Source organism: Pavona decussata, unplaced genomic scaffold (genome assembly GCF_977016875.1).
Source record: "Pavona decussata unplaced genomic scaffold, jaPavDecu1.1 SCAFFOLD_2, whole genome shotgun sequence".
Classification (NCBI taxonomy): Eukaryota; Metazoa; Cnidaria; class Anthozoa; order Scleractinia; family Agariciidae; genus Pavona; species Pavona decussata.
This window is the reverse complement of record NW_028145426.1, coordinates 1,897,870-1,918,931: the sequence shown is the minus strand read 5'-3', so window position 1 is coordinate 1,918,931 and position 21,062 is coordinate 1,897,870. Positions and strand designations below refer to the sequence as shown.

Here is a 21,062-nt window from a genome sequence, read left to right as displayed (position 1 = left end):
CATTTCCTCAGATCATACCAGTGTTACTTATGCAAGGGTGGATGGTGCTGTTCGGCTGATCACTCAGTCTAGAGTTGCTAGCTTTTTGGCCAAAGCAGATATTAAGAGTGCATTTTGCATTATCCCTATTCAGCCTCAGGATTACCATCTTCTCGGAATGCGCTGGCGGGGATTGTTTCACTATATTCATTGCATGGTCATTCGAGCGACGGGCCGTTTTCAACAAATTGCCTCTATCCCTTGAGATTGCATTATTTTATAATCCATTCAAGGAGGGTGGGTTAGTTTGTTCAATCGCTTGCTTTTCTATGGCATATGTTGGTCAAGAACATCGTTGAGCATAAACTCAAGAGCACGCAAAATATCATCAATGTCGTCAAACAGAAAGGCCTCGTCCCAAGGAACATATTCATCTAAGTGAAAGCCTTATTTGTGACAACCACCTACTTTCAACATATTTGAGCACTCAGTATTCTGGTACATGTATATTATTGTATTCAGTTGTCACCCAAAGTCTTTGCAAGCTGTTTGAAATAAATTATGGAGATTAAGGTTTCGAAACCATACTATAAGACAGATTTCCACTGCACCTGTCCACGTCCTAGACAGTTTGTAGGAGCAGAGGCTCCTTGATACTTTGAATTTCTTGTCAGTCAATCTCGGGTGAGTGCCACACATTAAAGTTGTCCTCTCAACCTCTAGCCTCCCACGCAGTCGTTTTTGGAGGATTCGTATTTCTCTCCTACGCAAGGTAACACGAGCATCAGAAATGCGAATCGGGTGGTTTAATTTTATTTAGAAAAGTACAAACTTTGTAAAATCTTATCACGGTTGTAAGTAGTTTAGTGTCATGTGGCTCACAAGGAGCTCAAGGAAGCATACCCTAGTTGAAAGACGGCTAAATTTGTATTTTAACTCCCGTCCTCCCCAAACTAAGGAATAAACAATCTACTATCCTTTTGTGGCAGAAATAGCCGGTTTAATCTGAGGAAAATAATAGCAATGCAAATTAACCTGGCTTATTTTTTAAAAACATTTTGCACTGTTTCCTGAAGAAATGTAAGCCACAAATTTATTTAATTTTGTGGTTGGTCGTTTATTTTACGTCCTCTGTGAATTGATTTATTTTGATATATCTTGATTTCATTTAGTGAAAGGCCATGCAGTCAGGTAATAGTACCTTTCCATTACTCTCTTTTAGTTGAACTTGTGAACCGACTACAAGCTAACTAACTTTTAAACCGGCCACACAAAACGACGTTTCGGGAATTAAACAACAAGAAGAACAACAAAAACAACAACAACAACGACAAAATATTTTCTTGCGCAAGGCGAGTTACCGAGTTATTCATCATTCTCCAGCCTCGGTGATGTGAAATATTTTCTTCAGTGTGCTCTTCACTATTTCGCGAATTTCTCGATATCGCCAACAGTAAACAAGAGGGTTTATCGACGAATTTAGGAGAACGAGGAAAGCTGTGACGTGATAAGCTACCAAGAAAGACGCTCGATCACTATCAACTGACAACAACATTGAAGCGCACAAATTCGGGAGATAACAGATAATGAAAACAACATAGACAAAGAAAGCATTAATGGTGGACTTCTTTTCTCGGAGTAGGTCCATTGCTTGATCATATTGTAGTTGAAGTTGGCTTTCGATTTGATTGTGGTGATATCTTGCAACTTGGTAAATGCGAATATATGCTACAGCTGTCAAGAGAAGTCCAGCCCATTCTATAACTGCTGTTACTACACTATTGAGCTTTGGAAGTGAAATGTACGTTGAAGTAGTAATTGCACTTGTTAACCATATAGACACCAAGGTTGCAATAACACGTTTTGAAGTGACAAGTTCTCGATATCGCAGATGAAGAGAAACGGCGAGAAGTCTATCGACTGCAATGGCGGTTATATTCAGAAACGATGCGGAAACGAGGAGATGGGCAGAATAAAAGGAAATAGTTATAACTGTTGGGCAGAGATGGTCTAAGTCATAGTTTTCATTGGCCGTAATCGTTAACAGCACCGCGATAATAACGCCATACATAAGTTGCGCAAACAATCCCACGGCAAGGTCTGACAAAGCGAGACTCAGGAAAAACTTCTTCAGATTAGAGGGCATCGAGCATGATTTCCACAGGGCGCGAACAACGAGAAGATTTCCAAGGCTAGCCACGAATGAATTAGTTATGTTCAAAACACAAAGAGTGAGCATGAAAACTCTGTACTGTAAAATAACATGGACTAGGTGCTCCAACCTGTGAGTGCAAACCTTGTCAGCCATGGTGAACTGGGTTTCTCTAATCGATTAGTCGTCTGATGGACATTCGAGAGAGCGATAATCGGGCCAGTATTAGCCGTACATCAAAAGTGGCATGATTAATAGCGCAATAAAATCGTACTTTTCATTGAACGTCCGGTTTATCGCTAGCAGATGCATCAATGGTTCGGTTATTAGGTATTTTTAGGTTTCGTTTTGCGGCCCTTTTACCCATTCGAATTGCGACTCGTACAACAATATCCTGCAGGTTGTTATGGTAAACAATGGTTGACGCTTAAGCTACAGTTCTGCAAATTAATAGCTTTATCTCTATTTCCTTTGAAAAGTAGGTACAAGAAGTCTTTTCATCAGTCGTTTGATGAATTTTAGACTATTGCTATTAAATTTTGGCTTCAGGATAGAATAATGAGCAGTCATTTGAGAAAGCTTTTACTGATAAATATCAGCCTGATTGTTTGTCAGTAACCTCTCTATCAAAATTAAGCGTCTGTTCATAAAATGGGTCACGAGAATGTTCCAGATCTGCGGAAAATACCCAAAACTGTCATCGTGATCATTTTCCAGTATATTGACTCAAAGTCAATATATCGCAAAAGCATTTTTATATATATGTCTTCTAGAAAAAGAGGATCAGTATAGCTTCTTCACAGTTCATGAATAAGAAAACAAATACGATATTTTTGTAGGTGTCACGAGTGTCGACATTTTACAAATTAGGCTCAAAGAAAATAAACGCTTAAAATTCTTAAATATGCGACGAAATTTTTAACATACGTTGTTTTTATTAACTAGAAACACACACATGGTGTACCTTAAAATCTTTTTCCAATTTTCTACCATACCTTTCCTTGCCTTTGCGTAGTAGCTTAGATATTGGAAAAAATAAAAACATCTGCCACTAACCATTAGAGTAATTTTCGAATTAACATAAAATGTAGACGGAAATAATACCTGCAAAATCTAGCAATAGTTCTCCCGTAGATGATTTTTCGCCTTCTATGTAAACGTAAACTTTAAGATTAATTAAGTAGTGTGTTTGCAAATGTCTCTGAAAAGTTTTTATTTTCTTAGCATTGTTTATTTGGCCCAAGTAAGATCTTTTATTGCCGGAATCTCAATCTAAAACGAGAATTCGTTTCAGAAGGTAGCTGCTGCTGAACTTCTGCAGACGGCAATGACTTTTCACTCTTTTTAACTAACAAATTGTGGAAGTAGTTGTGTGTGTAGTGTCAGTGAAAGTGTGTTTTTACTATTATTATTTACTTAGCTTATACGTGGGACTCCATTAAAACCAACTCTACTGAACTGAAAAAACAAAATTCTCAAAATATCTGGTTATATAAATTAGAATAAAAGCAAAATGTGCGGTTTATAACTTGTGTACACGATAGAGGCAATAAACCTTCCTTTGACATTCAATTCATTATTTTGAGCGATGAAGGAGCATGGCAATCTTAACTGTACTGTAGTTTTGTCTCAAAGGAAGAATAAAACTAAGAACTTTTCCTGTTTGCTTTTTTCATCATATAATATTTTGACCATTTTGCAACAATCGAAGGCTACCGATATCTCGGAGGGAGAAAGGCGGAAGCGCATCATCTTTGTGTTGTTTAGTTGTTTTTACAACCTTCATACAGTGATGAACCAACACTATATGGAGATCGTTTATTCATGCTTGCCCACATTCATTTATTCATCTAGTCATTTAAGAATAATTTATCCATTCTTTATTGTCCTTGCGTTCTACCTAATGTTGTTTAAGCGGACCGATTTACAACCGACAATTTGCCGCCTCATTGATACAGGCCGATCAATTGCAAGCTACACGCGACGTTAAGCGCTGCGATTTACGTATACACTCCTATATGAATCGGAAACTTAAGATCGAACGCGATAATAAAAAAGAAAAAAAAATGGGAAGGCTAATCTTTTATTAACGACGCAATACATTTGGTTGATACGTTCACCTCATTACCTAAGTACTGAAGACAAGCCTCGTTGGGCAAAAAGTTAACACTCCACAATTTGACGACTTTCGTGATATCGGTAAAGCCGGCAGGTAAAGACAGCAGGCTTCTGATCACCTACGGAGACTATTCAATTCAGTTCAATTCAATTTTTATTCACACATGCGAATTACAACAGACGTGTTCCTGCGTATACCTGAATTAGCTCAAGCTATCTAGGTTTAGTACTTTAAGTCTTTAAGACTTTAAGGGCCGCATATTTAAACAGAGTCTAAGTAAGGCCGCGGCTTAAGACAGTCAGTGGGCCTCCAAATTAGTTTATAAGTTGTTTATTTTACGTAGATAAAGAGTTTTCTAGTCTGGGATGCAAGCCTTCTTGTTACCGTCAGCAGCAGACAATGTTTAGATATGACTGTTGGCAAAATTGAAAATGGCTTAGAACGTGGTTTTGTTAAACACCGTCTAAACTGTCTTTTAATAACTGACCTTAAGACTTTTAAGAATTTGAAACAATCGACGGTTAAACACAGGGCTCTGCTCAGTCAGTATCAGTTCCTCTCAATTCATTGTAAGAACGCTATAAGTGTATACACGAAACTAAATTGGTCAAAAGGAGCAGAGAACTGAAAAGCGGCCAACACAGCGGAGATGGAGCCCTGTAGGCCTTCCACCTTTTTCGACCAGAACGTTTGGTTGTTGCTTCAGATGCTTGACGAAGTAAATCGGTTATGAACTTTATGAGGGCTGCGTTTGGATGTCTGCGAACCCACCATTTCAACTTGTTTACCTACCAGTCGGATTTGAACTCAGTTTTAATTTTGAAAAAAATTGCCCTCTGGCATCAGTGGATTTTCCCCTAAATTCGCTTACTTTATTGAGGGTTAAGTTTTTTTATTTCGGGATAAAAGTTAGCCGGAGGCAAGTACCTCGTCTTGCCTCATGCTAGCTAAGGCCCTGTACTGTTTTTAATTTCTCAGAAGTTAACTTCGAAATTACATCCGCAAAGAAAGACGGTGCCTGACGGCTAACGTTAAAGAGCCGTATCATGATAGCAATCACAATGGTAGATCGAGACATCGGGTTCACAAAGTAATTTACCGCACCGAGCTTGTCAATATTTTGTTTAGGTACAAGAGAATGTTTCACGACCGTCATGGACCGCGGGGTCTTCATTTTAGGTAGCTCTTTTAGAGATGTATCCTAGGCTTTTAGGCGATGGTCAGCTGTGATATATGCTCTTTGTATTCAGCTACGCCTTAGCGAAACGAAGCCCTACCAGGTTGCACTCAACCTCGACCCTTATCAGAATCTACTGGATCTGGCGACGTTTACAGTAGTATACTGCTATATCGTCGGTGGGATTGAAGATTGTTAGCGCAAAGGAGCGACTAGAGGAGTATGATAGTCCATAGAAAGGAAAAAAGAACCTGGCTTTTCTTCCGTTGCCTTGTGGGTCTTGCCTAAACTCATAATTTATCGAAAGGTTACCAGCAAAAAGACGCAGTTTTAACCACATTTTCGTTCGTTCGGGCACATTTTCTACAAATAATTTCTGTCACACTGTTGCCCCTGTTTAGCTTCACGCCAACTAGAATCTCTAAATTGACGCACTCTTGTAACTTGTTCGAGCCAGAAAAAAGCTTGCGACTATAATCCGGGTTTGAAACGGCCTCGACACACAGAATGCAAACCCCTCTCTTCGTTTTAGGGGAGATATTGACCCGAGAAATAGTTTTAGTTGGGGTCGGGTTATCCTCATCCATCGTGAATTATCCAGTCATTCGAGAACTGTGTATTTTACGTACGACGCGATCCATGACGTCACAGCAGTATTTTCCCGCCAACAATATGCAAATTAAATTCGAGTCCATGTAGGCGGGACAAGTCGTCTCCTCGCGACTTCGTCGCTCGTTTGTCTCTCTTTTCGGCGCGCATAAAAAGACGACTTTGGGCAAGTCTAGTTTAATCTGTCTTCTTGTAAGAAACCAGTTAATAAGGGGAAGTCCTCTGTTTATCAGTCAGAGTGCATGCTACTAAACATGGCAAAAATATCCTGAATTTACCTTGAAGAGACACCCTACGCAGCGAGGGCGTCCATCAACATCTGTTATGATCAGCAAATTGTCACAAAACAGGATGTGCCTCTTTAGTTCTTTTAGATTATTGATACTACTAGTAAAGATCAGTTTGGGTGGCTCACAACGATTTCCAGCACTTCTTATTTGATAGACCCTACTACCACTTTTTATTAGTTGAAACTGCAATAGTGGTATCAAAGGAAAGCCTAACCACTGGTAAGCAGGTTCTGGCCGTTTTCTTGACATAATACGTTAACATATACCAATAGTTAAACCCGTTTAAAAAAAGAACCCTAATTTTAGCTTAAAGTGGTTTTACGTGCACTCATCACAATTCAAAAGTATGGGGATCACTAAGAGTGATGACTGATGAGAATTTGAAGCACATTTAGTTCAGAGGACGCTCAAGTAAGTAACACGTGTTACAACTTCGCATTTTATTTTCCCTCCAAATACGGATTGGACCACCCACCATTCTTATATAACAGAAATCCACAAAATTTATTTCAACTTTTTTCATATTCAATTCCTTGAAGAGAAGTGAACCAAAATGCCACGTATTTCGCGTTGACTGGTTATTCCCACTTCCACTATTCAGTATAGAAGTGATGACAAAAGAAACCAATATTGTTTAGTTTTTGTACCATTTAATGTGTTCTGAGTGTTTATCTACATTTTTACAACTCAGTAGTATTATAACTTGTAAGTTTATCACGTTCAAGCTCTAAAGCACATTTGCATTTGATAATGATGACATGGGGGTCTTAGCCGGAAACGCCATGCTCTTCAACCGTCACTCGTTATCTTAGAAACATTTCTTTCTTGACTAAGAAATTAATCTTTTATTTACCTTATCGAACCTCTAGGATGAATACAACACGACACAGAACAACTCATCACGCATTCAATCAAAAAGAACTCAGCCTGTGCTTGTTTAATGCGAGATAATCGTCATTACCCAGTCTCTGCAGCGCTGTGAAACCGAAATACTTTTTTAACCGTGTTTTTCATAATTTCACGAATTTCCCGATACCGCCAACAGTAAACAATGGGGTTTAACGACGAATTAAGAAGAACGATGAAAGCTGTGACGTGATAAGCTGCCAAAAAAGAAGTTCGAGCATTGTTAACTATCAACAACATTGCAGCGCACAAATTAGGAACGTAACAGACAACAAAAACAACGAAGACATACAAAGCATTCATGGCAGACTTCTTCTCTCGGAGTAGGTCCACTGCTTGATCGTATTGTAGTTGAAGTTGTCTTGCTATTTGTTTTTGGTGATATTTTACAACTTGGTAAATGTGAATATATGCTACAGCTGTCAAGGGGAAGCCAGTGGCTTGTAAGATCACTGTTACTACGCTATTGAGTTTAGGAAGTAAGATGTATAATGCGGTAGCAACTCCACTTATTAACCACAACGACACCAAGCTTATAATAACACGCTTTGAAGTGACAAGTTCTCGATATCGCAGATGAAGAGAAACGGCGAGAAGTCTATCGACTGTAATGACGGTTATATTCAGGAACGATGCGTAAGTGAGAAGATGGCCAGAACAATAAGAAATAGTTATAATTGTTGGGCAGAGATAGTCAAAGTGATCGTTTGTATTAGCTGCCATCTTCAACATTACCGCAATGATAATACCGTATATAAGTTGCGCAAACAATCCCACCGCAAGATCGGAGAAAGCGAGACTCAGGAACATCTTCTTTAAATTAGCAGGTATCGATGCGGCTTTCCAAAGGGCGTGGATAACAAGAAGATTTCCCAGAATCGCCAAGAGGGAGGAAATGAAATTTGAGAAACAAATAGTGAGCATTAAATTCCTGTAATGGTGAATCACTTGTGTTAGCCTCTGTAACCTGTCGGTACAAACCTGAGCAGACATTGCGATCTTGTTCACCGTGAAATGGATGTCTTTCGATTGAACGTTGATGTAATCATAGAAGAGTTCAGTCACACTTCAAAGTTGATCCGGAGACTATGATTTTCTAACCACTTCTGTTATTAATGCTGGAATTTTTTTGTTACATATGATAAAAGATTTGCTATTAGGAGCTATTGCACTGAATTGAGACAAATGAATGCTGCCTGCACTTGTTTGTCTGTTCCTTTTAGTTGTCAGGACTGTCAACTTTCTGCATATTAATGAAACAAAGGAAGTTGCCAGCTGCGCTAGCACGGTTTGTTTAATAGTTAAAAAGGATTAAACACTTAAAATGATCATATTTTTGGTGACATACTGCGTTGTTTTCACTAGTTAGAAAAGGTGCAGGTGCTTTGAAGCCTAATTTTGGGCAATCTGCCCCCTTAAGTCTTACACACTTTGTCTAAGTGCAGACAAACATCCGCCTACTAACCAGCAAATGGCTTACATCTGAATAATTTACATAAATCATGACGGAAATTATTTACAAGATGGTAAGGAGTTACCCGACCATGAGGTTTTCTTTTACTTTTTAGCCGAAGGCAATTGTAAATAATTGAGTTCGTATATACTTTTTCCATCAGTAGTCATTTCCTAGCTGGCTTTTTTCTTGTCGAAAGGAAAGAATGTTCAGTGAACTCAAACAATCGAATTGGAATCAGAAGAAAAACCTTGAAAACACTTATTTATCTTAAGTTACCGTAAATCCGTGTACCCTGTATAACAAACTTGTGAACGTCAAACGTCAAGGGAAGTTAAAAGCTACGCACCGTGGTAGTTTTGTAAATTTGCATACCGAAAAAAAGAGACTCGCAGGGAAATCTTTCCTCGATAATTTTTTGTCAATTTTGTCGGGCAAAGTCGGATACACGAATGCTGACTTCTGAGCACTGCATGACACCAAACGTATATTCCTGTGTTTTGGCGAAACAAGTAACGGATTATTAGATAGCTTCCCCTTGCTAATGTCTTCCTTTCGCGTGAGGTTTATGCTTTTGTCATTTAATTATTCTTGGCGAATTGATGAAAGTGTGCGAAAACTAATCGACAAAGAGAAATAATGAGAGAGGTATACCTCCCTTATAATAAGATGAAAGCAGTACCGATGAAATAGTTTGACAGCAAATAAAGCGTTGATTATTTTGTTATTGTGCTTGCAGATATTGCCGCTGCAATTAGCGTACCCCTTTCAGGTTTTGTACTTATGGAATATCGACCATGACGTTAATATCTATATTTAGCCAAGCCTAAAAGCGGAGCTCCACAATTCCTTTTTACAGTCAATCCAGGTCACGCGAGAACAGTATTTCCAAGAATGAAATGAACATTCGAATTTGTCTTTGTAATGTGTGACGTGTGAATGGAATGTTGGACATTTCTCTAGAAATCGTTCCGAAAAAGACGCATTAACTTGAAAAAAAGATTCAAAATAGTTGGGAAACAATTGTTATTCTTGAAACATTCAATTTTGCAATGTAAAGAAAAATTCATAGCTTTATATCGTTAATAAGCTAGGGAAATTTATCGGGAACTCTGAAATCTCGTTGGCGATTTTCAAAACTGACATGTAAATTTCAAAACTCCGTTCAAATTTCAAAAATATCGTTCACGCGTGACCTGGGTTGACTGTAATAGCATTTATATACATGCTACTCTGCTTATTGTTTGAACGTAATAAGGTTACAAATTTTTCATCCTGTCTTGAGTTATACATGTATATATATATCTTAAGTGCATATAAAGACAACTTTTTACGCTTCAGCGGAAAATGTTTTGAACCACAAGCTGTTCTTGTTGATCGTGCGAGATCACATTGCTGAATTCCGATGACGTTCGAGGGCATAAAACACTTGAGGATGAAAAAATAACGCTTTCTCTCAAATATTTCTCCTGTGGGAACTATTAATGCACTTGTGTAAAGTTTTAAATGCGTACAATAAAGAAAATTTGGCTACAACGTAATGTTTTCCACGCGTGCAATCTGGACACTCGGATAAAAATAAAATGTTTATTTCAAAAATTATTACTCTGTAAATATTCCTCGTACAGAAATATTCATAGTCTCATAATAAATGTTACAAGAGAAGAAATAAAGGAAAAATAATGTTTGGTTATTGCTCGATATATTTGAACGTTTACTTTAAAATTAGGGCGTACTGTTTACAAATATGCGCTACGAATGAATTACGCAAGTCGAGAACAAAAAACTCTAGGAATATTTCTCCTAAAGGAATAATTCTAGTTCCTAACTAAAATTTAAGAAAAGAATACAGGAAAAATTATGTTTGGTTAAGGTTGTGGCTCGATAGATTTCAGCGAGCGCTTAAAATTAGAGCGTGTTTACAAAACTTATGCGCTGTGAATTGCGAATGAATTAGAGAAGCCCAGCACAAAATGTTCAAAACAATTTATAACTCGGTGAATATTTCTCCTACAGAAATAATTCTACTCTCCAAGTAAACGTTAACAAGCGGAGAATACAGGAAAAATAATGTTTGTTTGTGGTCCGAAATATTTCAGTGAGCGCTTAAAATTAGAGCGTGTTTACAAAACTTATGCGCTGATAATGGCGAATGAATTACACAAGTCCAACACAAAATATTCAAAACAATTCATAACTCTGTGAATATTTCTTCCACAGAAATAATTCTAGTCTCTAAGTAAATGTTAACAAACGGAGAATACAGGAAAAATAATGTTTAGTTGTGGCCCGAAATATTTCAGTGAGTGCTTTAATTTAAAATTAGAGCGTGTTTACAAAACTTGTGCGCTGCGAGTGGCGAATGAATTAGAGAAGCCCAGCACAAAATGCTTAACACAATTTACAACTCTGTGAACATTTCTCTTACAGAAATAATTGTAGTCTCTTAGTAAACGCTAACAAACGGAGAATACAGGAAAAATGTTTGTTTGTGGTCCGAAATATTTCAGCGAGCGCTTAAAATTAGGGCGTGTTTACAAAACTTATGCACTGAGAATGGCGAATGACTGAGGGAAGTCCAACACAAAATGTTCAATACAACACCTAACTCTGTAAATGTTTCTCCTACAGAAATAATTCTAGTCTATAAGTAAACGTTAACAAAAGGAGAGTACAGGAAAAATAATTTTTGGTTGTGGTCCGAAGTATTTAAACATTTACTGCGTTTTTACAAATGAGCGCTGCGAACGAATTACGCAAGTCCAACACAAAACATAACTCTGTGAATAGCTCTGTAAATGTTCAAAATTAGTTTATCCACCAATATTTGTCGTATGGCAACGATTTAAGTATATGTGTATAATTTGAAGTATGTCAAATATGAAAAAAATTACCGACAGTTGCCTGCAAAATTTAATTTAATTCCCATGCGACCTGGAGTTGCTTACTCACCCAGCTCACCACATGTTTGTTTTCAACTGACATTTCGCCTGTTTGTTCGTCACTTTCGGGTTTCAAATTTGCTTATTAGTCGCCTGCTTTCTCGACATATGTAGTTTGACAACATATTCAACGCATGCAAGAAATAAGTGTCCTTAAAATCGTTTGTTTTTCTAAAAGAAGTAAGCCATCCCGCTTCCCGCCGAAAAAACGCAGGCTGCCGCACAGGTTGAGTGTGACATTTCACGGTGGCTTACATAGAGAGGCGGACGTTCGTACGGACGGTCGGACAGTGACGTCATAACCAAAATTTTTCGCATGCATGGGTTTACCAAAATCTCTTATCAATGGAGCTCCGCTATAAATATTTATTGACTAAAACGTCTGATCGAAAGCTGTTAGGGACGTAAATTGGTGCGTGGTGCGAGGAACTCTTACATAACCAGTACTTTGGTTTGTTGCGTTTATTCTTAAAACATGACGTTGCTACAGAAAAGTGCCTCTCATGACGGATGCATTAACACGTGGTATTTTTATTCATTTATTCGCGGTTTGTTACTTCGATTCGTTAATTCATTTAATCTCAACCTTTTTCAGCGACCATAAACGAGATTTGCTCACTTTTAGTTACTAGAAAACATATCTGAACAGAAACTTAGAAGATGACAAGCTAAAAGTAGCAAAGACGAACAAAACATCAAAAGCGGATTGGACTCGTCCACAGAACACGAACCTCATGTTGGGTTCTGTATCTGATTCTGTATCTGAATCTTACGATGTGGAAGGTACAAATGTAATCCACAGATGTTTAAATTCAATAATGACGGCTTGCATGTTGTTGAGGTTAGGATCAATAATGACGGCTTGCATGTTGTTGAGGTTAGGAAGTGAAATGAATGTGAGTGCAGCACCACGGCTTAAGGCTGTAACAATGCTATAACAATTCTATACCAAAGCTAACACAATTCGTTTTTAGAATGACACGTTCTTGGTATCGCAAATGGAGAGAAAGAGCAAGGAGTCTATCGACAGCGATGATGGTTAGATTAAGGAACAATGCGCAACCTAGAAGAACGAATACGAAATTAAAAGCAGTAAGTGAAAGATAGTCAAAGGTACAGTTTCTATTGGCGGCCATCTTTAGCACCACAGCGATGAAAACGCCAAAGATGATCTGTGTCGAAACTCTTACAGCAAAATCGGCGATAGCGGAGACTCAGCAACAACAATATTTATAACATAGCTAGTAAATTCCGGTAATCGATTTCAATTTCGCGTTCGTGCTTCATATTCCCACTGTGCAAGCTGATAACGTCAGCAAACAAATTTTTCCTTATACAACATTTAAACTACTGCGTTGAACATGTTTTAAATGAATTGATTCATGCGTCAGTTGTGCGTTCATCGAGGTATGAAGCACGCGGGAAGTTTGGAGAGCACTCAAGAAGCTAAAGGGGCTCTTACGCATCTTTTGAGCTCTCCAAACTTCCCACGTACTTTATATCTTGATGAACTCACGCTGACGCATTTTAATTATAACATAGCTAGTAAATTCGCGTAATGAAATTCAATTGCACGTGCGCGCTTCATATTCCTATTGTGCACGCTGATAACGTCAGCAAACAAATGCCTCGAGAAAAAAGGATTTCTCCGCGAGTGATCGAGTTTCGCATTTTGCATTCAGAAACGGGAAAAAATTCAGCAAAAAGTGAAACTAAACATGGCAACAAGTGAACCAGCTGATGAAGATGATCTGCCTACCTTTTTATTTTCATTTTTAACTCCCGAAAAAGCGTAGCACGGGGAATTTCTCTTTATACAACATTTAAACTAACGTGTTGAAATTGTAAAAAAAACAACAACAACAAAAAAAAAAACAATTGGTTTATGTGTCAGCTGTACATTCATGGAGATATGAAGCACACGGGAAGTTTGAGGAGCACTCAAGGGGCTAGAGTTGCTTTCACCTACGCCTCGAGCAACTCTCACGTATCGTTCGTGCTCTCCAAACTTCCCACGTGCTATATATCTCGATGAACGCACACTGACGCATGAACCAATTGTTAACTTTATTATAAATTAGCGGCAATTGAAGAGACTTTCTACAGGAAAAGAAAGGCCGGAAAATTACTAAGCTTAGCCAAGAGAGAACATTGATGTGAAATTTGGAGCATAGGCGACTGTCAATCGACAAAACATCCAAGTTTTAAATTTCAAAGAAAATAAAATGACGCTGTTTGCCGTTGGCTTTTAATCACTTACATTTATGTATTAAACTGTCTTTATTCTTGTGTTGATTATGCCGACATAAATGTACTTCCTGAACTACGATATGGTGTTTAGGAACGCAAATGTACTTCATATCTCCTCAGTTTACAGACATATGCCGATCATTTCACGATGATCTCACAGGTTGGCTGCAATCTTTGATGTACGTATAGCACCTACATTTTAAGACCTTTAAGGTACATTTGTGTTTTTTGTTACCAGTCACAGAATAGCTGCCGTTTTTCAGCTGCTTTTGGTGGCTATACATTGAATAAATTTGCGGATATAATACACACAAAAAAACAACACAATGTTAAGAAACCTACCCAGGAGAAAAGGGTTAAATTTTGCAAATTGCTTTTGCCTCATTTGCATTATACAAAATATCAGCTTTATTTCGTTTCTTCCATGATAGTTTGATGAAGGAAATAATTCCTTGCAACTTAATTTTTTTACCGTTTTATCCTTGCTTTTGTAGGCATGAACTAAAATCCAAAACGGCGAAACGAAGCGACACGAAACCACCGAAATGAAACGACCGAAACAAAAGGAAACACCGAAACGAAACGAAATACGGTAAAATATGAAAATCACTATGAGAGCTCAGGCTATCCAGCGAAGCGAAGACAGTGACACGTGTTTTTTTTCGCCTCTTGAGTTATGACAACACGACAGAAATTAATGGAAGCCACCAAAACGAATTCCTTTTTCTGAGAAATTGGGTTTTGCTGGTCAGCGTTTCGTACTGTTAAAGACTTTCTACCCGATAATTCCACATAAGTATTCATGTATACCACATGAGTGAACTTTGCTTTACGCGCTCTCTGATTGGCTCATCAAACTTAGGGTAGTATGTGCTATTCACCTCTATTTCGGTGAATAATTATCAAGTAGCCTACATTACTGAAAAGCTAAAGAAAGGGCCACTGTTCAATTTTATCCACTAAGTGTATATAGTGTAGTATATAGTGTAGTACCTCACATACCCTTCCTACAATATTAACTGCTTGAAAATGCCCGTTTCACAGAAGAACATATCCTTTGGGGGAGTTGGGGTGGAGGGCTTCTCACGAAATGGATTTTAAGGTATTTGCCACACAGAAATCCTAGGCGTTGGAACTGCTGTCGGGATCCTAATTACTTGAGCCACAAAAATAGCAGACTCTCACTTATGTGCCCTGCAGATGCTGAAGACGATCGTTTAAGAAAGTGATCCTAATATGGCCGAGCAGAGGCAGCAAGAATATCATCAGTGGGTGTTGAAGAACTAAACCTTGGGTGGGTAGATACAGAAACACTAGAGCTCGAGGTCGTTGATGTAGAAGTACCTGACTGCTGGTCCCCTAGCGGTCCCCTCTGTTCGTTTGCCACCCCTTTCCTCTTCGATGCGTTAGATCTCTTCCCGGAAGACTATACTAGTGTACGGTTAAGGTCAGCTAAAAGTATTTTAAAAAATTGTTCAGCCAAGTTTCTCGTAAGGTTATCGGTACAGAAGCTAACAAAGGAACAGTTACCGCGGTGTAGTTACAAATGCAGTTAATTTAGTGTTGTGGGATATTTTTCCAAAGATCAATTGCCACAAAGAAAATCATCTGTTTACCAGTATTCGTTCTAACGCGTGGTTTGTACAGATTTTGTTGAGTTGCATATCTTGTGTTCTAACTATGTATACGACTTGCGTATTGAAATATGTCACAAACAATATTGGGTAATAATCCTTTATTCTAGAGGTGGGTGAATTTTAGAGCATGAAGGCAATAAACGTTATGTACTGTAAGAATACCGAAGGCGAAAGTATTACACGTACGTGACATAGTGCAAGGAACTCGATATAAAATAAAACTATATAGTAAATATTTCGCGCGTTGGGTTTTGGCAGGCTGTCTAGAAATTGTCATGGCCCACTTTCAATACCGGACAAGCACGATGGTTTTGTTCATTTGTTAATTAAATTCATTCAGGTATTACAAAAGACCACAATAGAAAAAAAATTAAAATGGAAAAAACCGCAAAGCAAATAATGAACACATCTTGGGCTTAGAGTGCCTTATGGTATATATTTTTTTTTTGTGGAAAATACGTGCTCAATTCTGATCATGATATTTTTGGATCTAGAAATAAAACGGCCCCAAAAGCCGGCGACAAAGCTTACAATAAATTTATTACGGGATTGAATGGAGGAGACATCGATCCTCTTATACTAACAAAGGCATCACCGGGTGATCTTCCCACGAAAGTATTGGACGTACGTGACACGATGCAAAAAAAAAAAAAGAATACAACTGAATTGTAAGACTGAAAAATAGGACGTGCGGTGGATTTTGGTAGGCTGTCAAGTAAATGTCAATGGTCCAGTTGCAATATCGGACAAGTGAAAGAGTGAGTATAAATAAAGAAACTAAACAAAATGTCTTTTTAAGTAAACAAAGCTGAGAATGACGTGAACTACCATTCAAAACATTAGGTTCGTTGTCAATTCAGCATTTTCATATTAAAAGATTGAGTGCGATTCGTAATCACATTAAACAAACAGTGCAGGGCTACAAATAGCTTGTAAACCAATTAAAAGCCAGCTTGTTAAACACTTTGTAGTGGGTAAGCATATGGATAAATAAAAGCCTTTCTCTCAGGTTGCAAAGTGGTTCCTCTTCCTCCATCTGCCTACAAGGTACGTGTCAGTAAGCATCTACCATGGCGGTGCTCTTCTGTGATAATAAGTTGGAGGATTACCAGAATCTTTTACATCTGCATGAAACTTTCTTGATGGCGTTTTGTGTTTTGAACTTGTGTTTTTGTTTCTTTGCAACTGTCGGAAATCTTCTTGTTATTCGCGCCCTGTGGAAAGCCTCATCGATTCCCGCTAATTTGAAGAACTTGTTCCTGAGTCTTGCTTTCTCTGATCTCGCTGTGGGATTGATTGCGCAGCTAATGTTAGGTGTTATCGTCGCGATGATGTTAAAGATTGCAGCAAATGAAAACCATAACTTGGATTTCCTCTGTCCAACAATATTAGCTGTTTGTTATACTGTTTTATATCTGCTAACTTGTGCCTCGTTCTTGACAATAATGGCCATTACTGTTGATAGACTTCTGGCAATTTATCTTCATCTGCGATATCAAGCACTCGTCACTTCTAAACGTGTTATATTAGTCTTGGTGTTTTTATGGTGTACAAGTTGTGCGGCCGCCTCAATATTCTTTGTGCTTCCTAACGGCAATAGCATGCTAGTTGCAGTTTTTGAAATTGGTGGACTTCTGTTCACAACCGTAGCATATGCTCTTATTTACAAGACTGTGAGACACCATCAGATTCAACCACACAGCCAATCTTACCGCCAAAGAAATCAAGCAATGGGGAACGTCCGTAAAAGGAAGTCATCAATTAATGCCTTGACGGTCTATGTTGTTTTCCTAGCTTGTTTTCTCCCAAATTTATGTTGTAGAATATTATTGACAGTTGATAGATTTAGAGTTTCTTTCTTGGTGGCTGATCACATTTCAGGCTTCTTGGTTCTTCTTAATTCTTCATTAAATCCTCTTGTTTACTGTTGGAGGTATCGTGAGATTCGAGAAACGGTGAAGACTTTTGTAAAGAAATTTTGCCTTGCCGATAATCCTTCATAAAATGAAAAGCATTTATGTATGGAGGTCTTAGGCCAGATTGACGAGGTCTTCCAATAATAATAATAATAATAATAATAATAATAATAATAATAATAATAATAATAATAATAATAATAATAATGATGATAATCTTTTATTAGGAAGCTTCCGTTCACTAAACGTGGTTTTCAGAAAGGTCCTATACAGATTAAATATACAAAAGGCTAAAAAATATAATATATAAGGCAAAATTACAAAATGATAAAAACAGCAATTCAAACTAAAAGCTGAAACTACAAAGATGTCGATGGGGTTAAAAACTTCAACTTGATAAAAAAATAAAAAATGATAAAAGCAAAAAAGCTAAAACTACAAAAATTCTTACCGATAGGGTTAATTAAAAAACCTGGCAAACATGTTTCGCTTAAAAGTAGCAATATTCGGTGCATTTCTGGTCTCTCTCTCTCTCTAATTCATTCCAGTCTTTTAGAGAGTGATGGCAAACTCTCTGCTTTCCCCAATTTCTGGTAACACGGGGTAGTCTGAGCATGTCTTTGTTCCTTGTATTATAATTGTGAATGTCACTGTTTGTTAGTAAATTCATAGAGTGGTCCATAAGTCCATTAATGTACTTGTAAATATATATACAACGATGGTAAGCTCTACGTTGTTCTAGGTTCAGCCACTTTAAAGTTACCAGGGCATCAGTAGCTGACGAATAAAGTGGCCTGTCTAGAATAATTTTTGCGGCCTTGTTCTGCAAAACCTGTAGGTCGTTCAAAAGAGTCATGTTGTTCTTGTCGCCCCACACAAGATCGCCATAATCAAAAACTGGAAGAACAAGACTGTTATAGAATAGCAGGCGAGCGGTGAAAGGTAACAAATGTTTAATCCTACGTAAAAGACCTAGTCGCTGATTAACTTTAGAAATTACATACTCTACATGATCAGACCATGTGAAGTCTGAGGCCAGCATAATCCCTAAATACTTAAACTTATTTACACTATCAAGATCACAATCAAATAAGTTAAGATGCGTCCTAAGGCCTGATCCAGACGCCGCTCCATTCATGTGCCGAACCTAATTGATGAATTAAATCACAAGAGCGGCGTCTGATCGCATGAATCAGTTTGGTACGGCAAAGATCGCTAAGCGACATTGGAGCGGTACCTGAATCAGACGCCGCTCCTCTGGTGTGCCGAACTTAATGCATAAATTACCCATTGTTTGCCAGCCATTGTGATTGGCTCAAAGCCCCATACCGTGACAAGTCAGCTATAACAAATAAGGACAAATGTGACTATCCCTTGGTCCGGCTCCCGAGTCTCGTCTTTTGGCTTTCAGATTGCTAGGTTTTGTGCTTCATTTAGAGGGAATTGCTTTTGCTCAAGTCTGTTTTACCCTTTTCATCCTGACATACTATTTAGAATGTAAGGCTAAAAATCACTGGGAAAAAGTCAAATTTACCGATAAAGTCTAGTTTCTCTTATTGTATTACTGTTTTAGTAGTAACTAAACCAAATCAATCGCATGACAAGACAATGTTACATAACTAGAAGTTATTTCATCTTAGATTGATGTTAAATTTTAGGCTCGGAATATTTTCACTTTAGGAATACAAAGGTATTGATATTTTGTACAGTTTATTACTATGAGGAAAAAAAAAAAACAAGTGTAAGCAAGGGTTTTTGGAATCCATAAAGTTAGGGAGAAAAAACGCTTCAATTTGAAAAAAAGCCATATATTTAAGAGCTTTTTAGATTTATTGCTGCTTAAGAGCGCATGTACACAAAAATCGAACATTGTGCGGCAAACTTTCAAATTTTGAAAATAGCTGAAAATTTGGCTATTAGTAGTCCATATTAAGTTATTCATTGCTGTGTGGTTCATTTGTGAAATAACTATTTGATTCGGCAGAAAATGACGAAGATTGATTTCATAGCCAGACACGAGAAAATTCGGGTTGAAAAATCAGTCAATTTGAAGCAACCCACTTGCCCTACTGATAAAGCTAGAAGACATCTATTTGTTATCAGCTTGTTCTACAACCTTTTCAGGTTTTAACTTTTAATTCCCATCAAGATCGATGGAGCTTGTAACACTGAGACCGACCAGAAAAAAAGGGACCCGTTACTCTATAGAAATCGCTTGCTAAATTGAAAACATAATTTATCCTACTACCTTTATCACAAATCAAATGAAAATGTAAGAGTAAATTAAGGAGGAAATGGGCTTTCAACTAAAATAAAAAATTTTCCGGGGAAACTGAATCGTGCTCTGTGGAAGACCGCTCAAAATCTGAGAAAATCGCAAAATCAAACCAAGATTGCGTGACGCACCGTGACAGATATAACAAACGTACTTCGGGAAACATTCAGACCTAACCGGATGAAAATACATTAATGACCTTGTTATTGTTGCTGATTTTTATTATTCATCATTTTGTTTGATCATTCAAGCTTTCCCTCGCTCCCTCGCCAATTTTCACGTAGCCAGTAGTGCACATACTTGTCTCTTTACTTGGATGATTACGAGTTTCTTTACTAGTTTAAAAAGAAAAAAACCGAATGCGGATGATCACAAATTATAGAAAGCTGGCAAAACAGAGACTTCAAAATTTAAAGTCCCTAGTTTCTGTTTAATATTAGACTTGCAAGGGCCCGGACGCACTGGGCAAATTTTTGTTAATTTTGCGAAAAAATCTGTCACCAATTCCCTGAGACAAGTGCGCCCGGTGATTTTTAGATCTACCAAATTTTGTCAAGGCTTACCAAACTTCAGAGACGCCGTCGTCCTGCCTCGGAGCAGGACAAATTTTTGTCAGGCGTGAAATCTGACAGATTTGTTAATTTACACGCCATGATTTGAAGGAAAATGTCAATCAAGAAAATTTGATCTCTGTTTTTAGTGGGAGCATTTCAGATAATATATAAAAAATTGCAAAAATATAAGGCAGCGTTCATAAAAATGTACACAACATAACGCAGTGAGTCTTGCAGGCCTGTCATTTCTATTATTATCACTAAAAGAATTCTTCGGGGATATTACGCCTATGAAAATGAATTTCAAACCAAGAATTGCAAAGGCCTAGGTTGGTTCCAATAATAAGAATGAGGCTTTCGCCGGCTCCTAAGGACAAATCACTGAACCAGTTGCAGTCGAACAAGGTGAAGCCTCCACTGGTATGGTACAAGTAGCAAATGCCTCTGCTGGGAGTTGAACGAATTCAAGGAAGAAAAAAAACTAGAATACAAGCAATAATATGCTGAGGCAACATATTCGATCGAAGCGGTTAAAGATCACCATAAGCCCATGACTCCTGAGATCTGAAGTAACCTTTCCCACGCACAGCGCGCAATCGATGGTGTTTATTTCCCTGTGATTGACACTTGTGGTTTACAAATATTTTGCTGAGTCTCAGTGCGCCCACGCTTGACAAATTGAAAATTTTGCAGAGACAAATTTTGTCGAGATTTTTGGAAGGGCCAAACAAATTTTGTCAGTCCAGTGCGTCCGGACCCTTGGAAAGAATTATTTTGTTGACTCTTGAAATTATTAACTATTT

The 21,062-nt window shown here is 37.9% G+C and overlaps 3 protein-coding genes across 3 annotated transcripts; 1 reads left to right on the top strand and 2 right to left on the bottom strand.

Annotated features, from left to right (window-relative positions):
* Window positions 1-776: 776 nt before the first annotated feature.
* On the bottom strand, window positions 777-3,957 carry LOC146489955 (melanocyte-stimulating hormone receptor-like). The gene has a single exon (XM_085117237.1). It carries the CDS (start codon window positions 2,285-2,287, stop codon window positions 1,352-1,354), a length of 936 nt encoding a protein of 311 aa, XP_084973363.1. The 5' UTR covers window positions 2,288-3,957; the 3' UTR covers window positions 777-1,351.
* Window positions 3,958-6,962: 3,005 nt separating this feature from the next.
* Window positions 6,963-8,719, bottom strand: LOC146489954 (melanocyte-stimulating hormone receptor-like). Its single transcript, XM_085117140.1, has one exon. The coding sequence runs from the start codon at window positions 8,223-8,225 to the stop codon at window positions 7,284-7,286; it is 942 nt and encodes a 313-aa protein (XP_084973266.1). The 5' UTR covers window positions 8,226-8,719; the 3' UTR covers window positions 6,963-7,283.
* Window positions 8,720-15,301: 6,582 nt separating this feature from the next.
* On the top strand, window positions 15,302-19,382 carry LOC146489953 (melanocyte-stimulating hormone receptor-like). Its single transcript, XM_085117314.1, has one exon. The coding sequence runs from the start codon at window positions 16,585-16,587 to the stop codon at window positions 17,515-17,517; it is 933 nt and encodes a 310-aa protein (XP_084973440.1). The 5' UTR covers window positions 15,302-16,584; the 3' UTR covers window positions 17,518-19,382.
* The last annotated feature ends 1,680 nt before the right edge of the window (window positions 19,383-21,062 follow it).